The 10,155-nt window shown below is 43.4% G+C and overlaps 1 protein-coding gene across 1 annotated transcript in view; it reads left to right on the forward strand.

The window, feature by feature from the left end:
• Positions 1–8,569, forward strand: part of MRPS5 (mitochondrial ribosomal protein S5) — a 30,356-nt gene extending 21,787 nt beyond the window's left edge. The window contains exons 8-12 of the mRNA XM_049857638.1: positions 1,136–1,182; positions 1,637–1,694; positions 1,976–2,038; positions 4,855–4,991; positions 8,178–8,569. Coding sequence (XP_049713595.1) covers positions 1,136–1,182; positions 1,637–1,694; positions 1,976–2,038; positions 4,855–4,991; positions 8,178–8,402 — 530 coding nt within the window. The 3' untranslated portion in view covers positions 8,403–8,569. The remainder of the gene's footprint in view (positions 1–1,135; positions 1,183–1,636; positions 1,695–1,975; positions 2,039–4,854; positions 4,992–8,177) is intronic.
• The last annotated feature ends 1,586 nt before the right edge of the window (positions 8,570–10,155 follow it).

Raw genomic sequence — 10,155 nt, forward strand, 5'->3', positions numbered from 1 at the left:
TTACAATTATAAATAAGTTCACCCACATTTTCCGCTAGGACTTAAGTAGTTTAATTTGTTTTCTTTGAAGTAGGAGTTGCAGTCCAGGTCCCCCTGCCGGGAATCCAGGTGTCCGCTGTTGGCTTTCATGTGTGCGTGCATGCGTGCGTGTGTGTGTGTGTGTGTGATATTAAAGCAACGTAGGTTCTTCTTAGATGTGGCAGCAGACGGTGGAGCATTTCCATAACTCGTGCGTGAGAAATCTCCTTTCGTGCGCTAAACATTCACAAAGATAATTTTACTGTGGTAACATTTATGTAACAAAAATGTTTGCCATTTTCACCATTTTTAAGCACAGAGTTCAGTGACAGTACTTAGATTCCCCGTGTTATGCAGCCGTCACCGCTGTCTTTCCACATGTCCTTCATCACCCCAAACGGAAGCACGGTACCTCCCCTCGCCCTCCAGCCCCTCGTAACTACTAGTAAACTCGTCTATCCACTTGCCTGTTTTAGATATTTCATGTGTGTGGGGCCATACGATAGTCATCCTTTCGTCTCTGACTTATTCACTCAGCGTAATGTTTTCAAGGTCCGTCCCTGTCATAGCACGGATCGGGGCTTTATTTCTTTTTGTGGCTGAATAGTATTCCACTGTGTGTATATACCACATTTTGTTAATCCGTTCATCTGTTAGTGAAAGAAATCACCGACGTAATTTCCTTGTTAACTGAAAGGTGAAGTTCTTTTGAAAGTTCCAGTGAAACTGTAGCTTTACTCCAGCAATGTACCTCTTTTCCACTATTTCTGGTTATCTTAAATCTGTTCTCAGAAATGTCCCAAACCGTTTTCCTTATTTAGAGCATCGCTGGCTTATTTTTATGTATTGAGCATGTTTAGTTTTATCTGTAAAAGATGTTATGCATCTAATCTTTGATTTCACAGATTCGTTCAAAAGTATTATTTTCAGAATGCCCCAAGCGGATAAACAAGTCCGTGCCTCAAGTTTGGCATGTGTTTTGGGTGGCAGGTTTTCTGTGGGGCGGGAAGATGAAGTGCTGTGAAATATGGCAGGAGCTGAAACTTGGAATGTAGTGAAAGGCATGTGATACGCCAGATTGATCCCCTTGGCTCATGATTTTGCTTTTCTTTTAAAGGTTTTGCCGTTGCGAAAGCTGCTGAACGGATGGACGCTTTCAGAAAAGTATGTACCTGTTTCCTGTGTTGTATTCAGTAAAGGATCAATAAACTATGTGCTAGCCCCCGTGGGAACTACCAAAAAATGATAATTGGCACCAGAATTGTCCCATCAGGCTTGCTGTCAAAGGTTACCTCTTTCATAAAAAGCAGTTTCAGAAGTACCTGTATTTTGTATCCTTTTTATCACCCTTGTGATTATCAAAATTACGAGGTAGCTGGGGAAGTTCGGACACTGACTGCTTGTTCTGTGATAACAGGGAACTAGTGTTTGTTTTTTTTTAGGTGTGATAATGATTTTTTTTTTAAATCCTTACCTTTTACAAGTACATACTGAAATTTTAATGTAAATTTGAAATTTTCCATAGTAAGATATTTTATAAGTTGTAATTTTGAAACCCCTGAGAAAATGTAAATCCCAACAATAGTTTTAAGAAAAACATTTTCATTCTTTTTATCAGGCCAAGAACAAAGCAGTTAACGTTTTGCATTACATAGAACGCTATGAAGATCACACAAGTGAGTGTTCATCTTCCCGGTGTGTGTGTCAGCCTGTATCCCGATATGAGGATCTTTGTTTTCTTCTGCTTGTTATGTGTTCTTACAAATAAATGTGTGAGATGCAGAAATAGCCTTTCTCTCCTGAGAAGGTTAGTGAAATGAGTAAGATCAAAATTTGTCACTCATCTATGACCTGTGCTTGCTGGCTGCTTGGAGTAGTACTGGTTGCTTTGTGGTGTTTGCAGGGGCATTAAAGCCACATCCCTCACCTCTCTTATGCTTGTGTTTTTACTCTTCAGTCTTCCATGATGTTTCTTTAACGTTTAGAAAGACGCATATCAGGATGAAGAGACAACACAGAGGTAACTAAAAAACTTTTGTAGTTTGTTGAAGATAAAGCAAAGAAATCATAACAATTCCATCGTGTTCTCAGTTTTTGCTCACCTTTACTTGAACTCATTTTCAGAACCCCAAAATGGAAAGACCTGAGTTAGACTTGAGAAGGATGAGGCTCTCAGGGATATAAAGAGTAAATGGTCAACCTACACAGGCTTCCGTGGCATAAGCATATTCCGGGAGTAATTGCAGGCAGAAGGGCACATCGTGAGTTGGAAATAGCCGTGAGTGAGTAGGGGAATTTGATGACTGGGAACATTAGGTCCTCCTAGAGAATTCACTGATGCTCTTAGAGGGCCCCAGTCGTCCACTGTTTGTCATCAGGTGCTGTGTGGGCTGGGTGTCATCCCTTGGAGAACAGCAGGCAGGCAGAGTTCAGGGCAACAGTCGTGGCACTCATGCCCAGGGGGTCTGGGCGTAAAATCCTTGAACGCTCTGATCTGCATTTTGCTTGTGTATCTGCAGTAAAAATGATTTTATATGGTCCTGTGTATATAAATTTCAAAGATTTTAGATGAAAGTAAAACATTACATTTAAAATGTTCATCATCAAAGTTACTAATATAACTCTGCTAGAGCTATAACTTTAAAGTGTTGAAAAGCAAGGATGTCACTTTGAGGACTGAGGTATGCCTGACCCAGGCCCTGGTGTTTTCATTGGCCTCATATGCATACAAGAGCTGGACGGTGAATAAGGAAGACCAATGAAGAATTGACGCCTTTGAATTATGGTGTTGGTGAAGGATATTGACTATACCATGGACTGCTAAACAGTGAATAGATCCATCTTGGAAGAAGTACAGCCAGAATGCTCCTTAGAAGCAAGGGTGGCAAGACTTTGTCTCACGTACTTTGGACATGTTACCAGGAGGGACCAGTCGCTGGAGAGGGACCTCATGCTTGGTAAAGTAGAGGGTCAGAGAAAAGAGGAAGGCCCTCAGCAAGACGAATCGACATGGTGGCTGCAACAGTGGGCTCAAGCATCGTAACGATTGTGAAGATGGTGCAGGACTGGGCAGTGTTTCGTGCTGTTGTACACAGGGTCGCTGTGAGCCAGAACCGACTGAGCGGCACCTGACAACAGCAGCAGAGGTGTGGCGTGGAAGTAAATCAAGAGAAATAATCAAGTCTAGTGCCAGTTGCTGTAGTGCACAACAACCTGCCTTCTGTTTTAAAGCCAGAGTTAATCATTCAAATGCTGATAAAAACCATTTATTTTGCCATTAGAAAAAGTGTTGAGTTTAATATTTAGACATTAAGGTTTGGTCCTGTGCTGTCGCATACGGTAGCCAAATAACGTTGTTATGTTGATTACTCATTGAAATGATAATATTGTAGATATATTGGGTTAATAACACCCATTACTAAATTTAATTTTACCTTTTTAGTTTTTTTTAATGTGTCTGAGAAAATTTTAAATTACCTAATTGGCTTGTATTTGTGGCTTGCGTTACATTGTAGGATGGTGCGGGTGTAGACACATTTATATCAGAATGATTTTTGAATGACTACTACAATTTAAATTTAATTTCAGAAGTTAGCTTTTTTTTATCTTCCCCGTCTTCTAATCAAAGCTGTACTTTTCAGGTTTCTGTAGTTTAAAATAACCTGTAACCTGTGTGTTGGGGTATATATTCTGATTTTGATGCCAAGACAACATGATACTTTATAGGTCATCAGTTTGAATCCACTAGCTTTGGAAACCCTGTGGGGCAGTTCTACTCTGTCCTATAGCGTCGCCATGAGTTGGAATCGACTTGATGATGGGTTGGGTTTTTTGGTCTGGGCTCTAGGATACAGTAGTGAACAAACAACATCCTAGCCCTCATGGGGCCAATGTTCTCCTGAGGGGAATCGGTGAATAAACAAGTGAACAAAAAGTAAAGTTTCAAGTTCCCTAAGTGTGGCTGCAGTAATCGGGACACAGTGTCAGAGTGGGGAAGGTGGGGAGGAAGGCTGTCACCTTTAGTTGTTGGTCACGGAAGGCATCTCTGAGGAGGAGACGTTTGAGTGAAACCTTAAAGGGGAGAAGGCGTCACTGGGAGAACATTCCAGGCTGAGGGAAACACAGCATGTAAAGTCTATGAGATGGGAAAGCCAGCGTGAGGGCAGTGTCTGCAGTTAGGTAAGTGAGATGGATGGGGCTCAGGTCATGGAAGCCCTTGTACGCTGTGGAGTTATTATTTATTTTACTTTAATTTAGAGAATGATGGGAAGTTAAGTGCTTTAAAGGCATGTGATGTGTCTGGTTTGGAAAATGGATCACGGGACAAGAGTAGGCAGGTGACTGGAGAGGAGACCCCCAAATTTAGAGGCCTGCAAGGAGGTGAGCAGGAGGGACCAGCAGCAGGAGAAAACCTAGGAGAGGGTGTTTCTCCACCAGCAGGAAGTGGACAGAATGTGAGGGTGAGAGCAGTGGGGTCCCTCAGTCCTCAGTTGACAGTGGTGGGGGTGCCAGAGGTCTTTAAAGCATCTCTGAACTCTCGACAGCCTGTTTTTTTGTTTGTTTTGCCCACTGTGGTCAAGAAATTTATATATAGTATCTCTTCAATACTTATGGCATCTCATTTAGATAAGAGTAATCATAGAAGTTATCAAGAGTCACCCACCTGGTGGTGAAGCCAGGATGCAAACCAGCTTCTCCTAAGCCCACGTCCCTTGTTCTTGCCCATGGCCTGCACTGCGTAGCTGTCGACACCGTGTAAAAGCCAGCAGGGCCTTTGATGGCTTGGGCTGCAGGCCAGCGGGCAGACATCTGACTCGCTCTCTCCCCCTTTTCCAGGTTACGGCCTCCGCTGCCACCGGGCCATCATTACCCTGTGCCGGCTCGTTGGCATCAAAGACATGTATGCAAAGGTGTCGGGACCCGTCAATATGCTCAGCCTCACCCGGGGCTTCTTCCATGGACTGTCCCACCAGGTAACCCTTCCTGTGACCTCACGCAGAGGCTCTAGTTGTGTCTCGGTTGTGTGCTTTAAGGCTGCTGTGTCACGGGGTCTCCTGGGGGTGCTGTCCTGGGGCCACCCAAGGACTCAGGTATTCCTTGCTGCCAGCGGCTGTGTCGGGTTAATCAGGGCAGCCGAGGAATCAGTTAATGAAGATTTACCTTTAGAAAATACTTCTTGGGTTTTTTGAAGTTTCAAAATGAAATATTTTTAAAAGCCAGTAATTACGGTCTGTGTTTTATTATGAAAAGAATATGTGTTTGTCCTAAGGTGCCAACAATATGGAAATGTAAAGTGGAAAGTCAAAATCCTATTCCTAGCTCAGACCTTTCAGTCAGGACCAGGACCAGGGTAAGGCACCTGGGGCACCTGTCCACTCAAGGGAGCTGTCTCCATTTGGGGCACAGTCAGTTTTCACATTACCTGGGTAGGTAGGCGTTCTGACCGACACCTGAGATAGAAAGATTAATAATGCCAGATATTTCCCCTCACAGGGGGGTGCACCCTGGGCATGTGCCCAGCTCACAGTCTGTTCCCCAACTGAGGGGAGGGCCGTGACTGTGTGGCCCCTCCTCCCTGTGGCAGGGGTTGTCTGTCTCTGAAAGGGCGGGACGTACTTGGTAGAGCTGGATGAGAAGGTTCCAGACTTCGCCTGTGCACCTCTTAGCGACTTTGACAGGCTTCCAAGAAAGTGCAGTGGCTGCTTTTGAGTAACATGATTCATGGTATATTTTACATGTCTCTGTTTAAAATAGGAAAATTAATGAAAAGAAAAAGGCGGCTTTGGTTAAAAGATCCTTTTTGACCAGCTTTTTCTATTTTTTTTTTTAAGAGTTGGGGCTACCTAAACATTCTTCAGAGGCGCTTCTAAATTCAGACTTCCTGGTAGGGGGTGAATGAATGTTGGCTGTAACTAAGATGTTGGTGTTAGGTGGCTGACACTTAGGGTCCGGTCAGGTATTTTTATGTGATGTTTTCCTGCTGTCTTCATGCCGTGAGCCTTCCGATGTAATTCCACATAGAATCTCTTCTAAAATGCCAGTGGTTATAAAAATCACATTATTTAATGTGCTGTTCAAAAAGAAAATAATTGCCCCCGATTTCAGTGACATGCCACTGATTGTAAGATGCACTCTGGTTCAGAGATTTTGAAATGTGAAAAAAATCTACATTCTTATAATCAAGAAATACAGTAATACAGCAATACCTACCTGTCTTTATGTGTCTTAAATGACTTGTAACTTACATTTTAAGTACTATTAAAGTTTATAATTATTTTATTTTTGTTTTTATGCAACAGCTGGTCTCTTCTCTGATTTCAAACATGCATAGAAATAGAACAGTACAAAAACTCCATTGCCATTGAGTCAATCCCGACTCCTAGCGACCCAGTAGGACAGAGTAGAACTGCGCTGTAGGGTTTCCAAGGCTGTGATCATCATAGAAGCAGACCGTCATGTCTTTCTCCCGTGTTGTGGCTAGTGGGTTCAGACTTGCCAACCTTTTGGTTAGCAGCTGAGTGCTTTAACCACTGTGCCACCAGGGCTCCTTGAGAATAGTACAAAGTGGCAGTGAAGTCCGGAAATGTGGGAGTGAACGTATCAGGTGCCGTTGTGTACTGTCAGTAAACCATCTGCTCAGTGTATTTGCCTGTGTTTCCAGCCCGTCAGGGCCACCCTCGTCGTGAATCCCCGTGGCCTGTCACTCAGCATCCGGGGTTGTCGGCTGTGGCCAGTCTTGTTTTTCAGCACTGTTCACACCAAGCCCTCATACAGACCTCAGATGTCATTTGATTTCATCCATAAGTAATTCAGTATGTATCTCTAAAAGGTAAAGATTTAAAAAAAATCCGCAGCAGTATTATCGTGCCTATAAAATAACAATAAGTCAGTATTATCATCAACTGTCAAGTCATTTGTCAGATAAGAAAATTTCTTTTATATAATTTAAGTCGGGTTGCAGAAAAGGTCGATACATTGTGGTTTTTTGCTACGTCTTTTAAGTTTCTTTCGGTCTGAAATCCCTTTCTTTTCCTTGCAGTTTCTTTGTTGAAGACACCAGGTCATTCGTCCTGTAGAGTTTCCTAGTCCGGTGCTGACTGCACACCTGTGGGCTCCTCAGTGTCTTCCTCCCTGTGTTTCCGTGAATGGGTAGTTAGAGCCAGGGCTTTGAGGAGATTCAAGTGCAGCTTTTGGCACAGCGTCACATGTTCTCAGGAGGGTTTAGAAGGCAGGAGACTAGAGGCCAAGGCCCTTCCCGCGTCCCAGCTGGGGTGGAAGGGTTGGATTGGGATGACTCCACCCACGACAGGTCACCATAAGTTAGCCACAGAGTACACGACCCAGAGCACCTGGAATGGTGTTCACACACCCTCAATGGTACGTTGTTTTTACTGCCAACTTCCCTCTGACTGGTGCAGGCTCCTGCTCTTTATGTGGGTCTCATCTGAGCAGGCACTGCTGGTCCTCACCCCGTGTTCTTTTTTTTTTTAATATTAGTATTTTTTAAAATTTTTATTGTGCTTTAAGTGAAAGTTTACAAATCAAGTCAGTCTCTCACACAAAAACTTACATACACCTTGCTACATACTCCCCATTACTCTCCCCCTAATGAGACAGCCTGCTCTCTCCCTCCACTCTCTCTTTTCCTGTCCATTTCACCAGCTTCTAACCCCCTCCACCCTCCCATCTCCCCTCCAGGGAGGAGATGCCAACATAGTCTCAAGTGTCCACCTGATCCAAGAAGCTCACTCCTCACTAGCATCCCCCTCCAACCCATTGTCCAGTCCAATCCATGTCTGAAGAGTTGGCTTCCGGAATGGTTCCTGTCCTGGGCCAACAGAAGGTCTGGGGGCCATGACCACCGGGGTCCTTCTAGTCTCAGACCATTAAGTCTGGTCTTTTTATGAGAATTTGGGGTCTGCATCCCACTGCTCTCCTGCTCCCTCAGGGGTTCTCTGTTGTGTTCCCTGTCAGGGCAGTCATCGGTTGTGGCCGGACACCGTCTAGTTCTTCTGGTCTCAGGATGATGTAGTTGCTGGTTCATGTGGCCCTTTCTGTCTCTTGGGCTCGTAATCACCTTGTGTCCTTGGTGTTCTTCATTCTCCTTTGGTCCAGGTGGGTTGAGACTAACCCCGTATTCTTGATTTGCTCTTGCCCAGGAGACTCACCAGCAGCTGGCTGACAGGAAGAGGCTGCATGTGGTGGAATTCCGGGAGGAGTGTGGCCCTCTGCCCATCGTGGTTGCCTCCCCCCAGAGCACCTTGAGAAAGAATCCAGAGCCAGAAGAGGAGGTTCCTAATATCAGACTGGACTGGAACGATGTGAAGACCATGCAGGGAATAAAGCGCTCTGTGTGGTCAGGGTTGAAGAGAGGCGCCACCTGAATGTCCCCCTGGCCTTACAGCAGCCATGTCTGGTGCTGCCCAGCTCCTGGAAGAGACATGACGCCTCACACCTTGGAACCCCACTGCTGTTTTTTAAGAAAAGGCCAACCTTATCTCCTTTATTTACAAATAATAAATAATTACACCTTTCATTAATTGAGTACATGCTTCATGCCAGCCACTGTGAGAGGCAAAAACTACAATGTATTGATCTTTTCTGCAACCTGACTCAAACAGTGTGTGTACAAAAAAAGTTTTATCTAACCAGTGGGGACATCTGGATACTTGACACATGTCTCAGCTCAAGACTACTTTAAATACGCATTTAAACTAACAAGTAAATGAATTAGGGAGTCAGGGTTAATAGTTTGACCCAGTCAGTAATAATATGCAAGACAATGATTATTACAATAATCATAACCCGTTGCCATCAAGTCAATTCCAACTCATAGTGACCCTATAGGACAGAGTAGAACTGTCCCATAGGGTTTTTCCAAGGAGTGGCTGGTGGATTTGAACTGCCAACCTTTAGATGGCAGCTAAGCTCTTAACCACTGCACCATCAGGGCTCCATAATAATGATAGCTTATGTGTGTGTGTGTGTGTGTATATATATATATATATATATATATATAAACAAACATTGCTCTGTCCAAAGTGAATGCTTTTAGCTTAATTTTATAGAGCCCTTAAGTAACTTTGAGCCCTGGTGGTTAAAAGCATTCACTTGAGACAAACCAGAGTTAATATATATTAGCTATGTTTATTATGGAGCCATGGTGGCACAGTGGTTAAGAGCTGTGGCTGCTAACCAAGAGCTTAGCAGTTCAAATCCACCAGCCGCTCTTTGGAAACCGTATGAGGCAGTTCTTGGAAACTTGATGGGGCAGTTCTACTGTGTTCTATAGGGTCACTATGAGTCAGGATCAACTCAGCAGCAGTGGGTTTGGTTTTTTTTTTAAGGTACTTGGTCACAGTAATGCAGCTAGAAAGTATAGGACAATGTGCACCCCTGTTCTTTTTGACTAAAACTCGCCCTCTTTTAAACTTCTAACTAATACGTTGTCATATGTTGCTGAGTGTATGTCTCTGTGTAGGTTTTTTAGTGATTGCTGCAGGTATTTCACGTATGTCACCTGTCACCAGTGCACTGGTGCCACCATTTTCCCAGTTCAGGTTAAGTGGAAACTTCACCTTGCTCCCTTTACCCTCTGCTGTTTATAATTGTTTTAAATACTTCCTCTACATACATTGAGACCACATCAGTTGATGTTGTATTTTTTGATTGGACCATCAAACATAATTTAGAAAACTCGAGGAAAGAGAAGTCTATCATATTTAGCGATGTTTTTGCTCTTTCTGTTCTTTCTTCATCCCTAGTAGTCCAAGAATCCTCTTAGCATTTCCTTTCAGTTTCCAAAACTTTTAGCTATTCCTTAGGGTAGGTCTGTTGACAGCACGCTCTAAGTTTTCTTTTGACTTTTGACTTTTGATTTTTATTTTCCTTTCATTCCTAAAGGAAATTTCATCTGATGTAGAATTCAAGCTGGCAGTTCTTTCAGGACTTGAAAAATGTGCCACTTCCTGCTGGCAGCCATGGTTTCTGACAACAGATCCACTCTCATTTGAATTGTTTTTACCTTAATAGGCAAAGTGTTGTTTTTCTCTCACTACTTTCAAGATTTTTCTTTGTCTTTAGTTTTCTGAAGTTTAATCGTGTCTTGGTATGAACCTGGTTTATCCTATTGGGTTC

Source organism: Elephas maximus, chromosome 17 (assembly GCF_024166365.1).
Source record: "Elephas maximus indicus isolate mEleMax1 chromosome 17, mEleMax1 primary haplotype, whole genome shotgun sequence".
NCBI lineage: Eukaryota > Metazoa > Chordata > Mammalia > Proboscidea > Elephantidae > Elephas > Elephas maximus.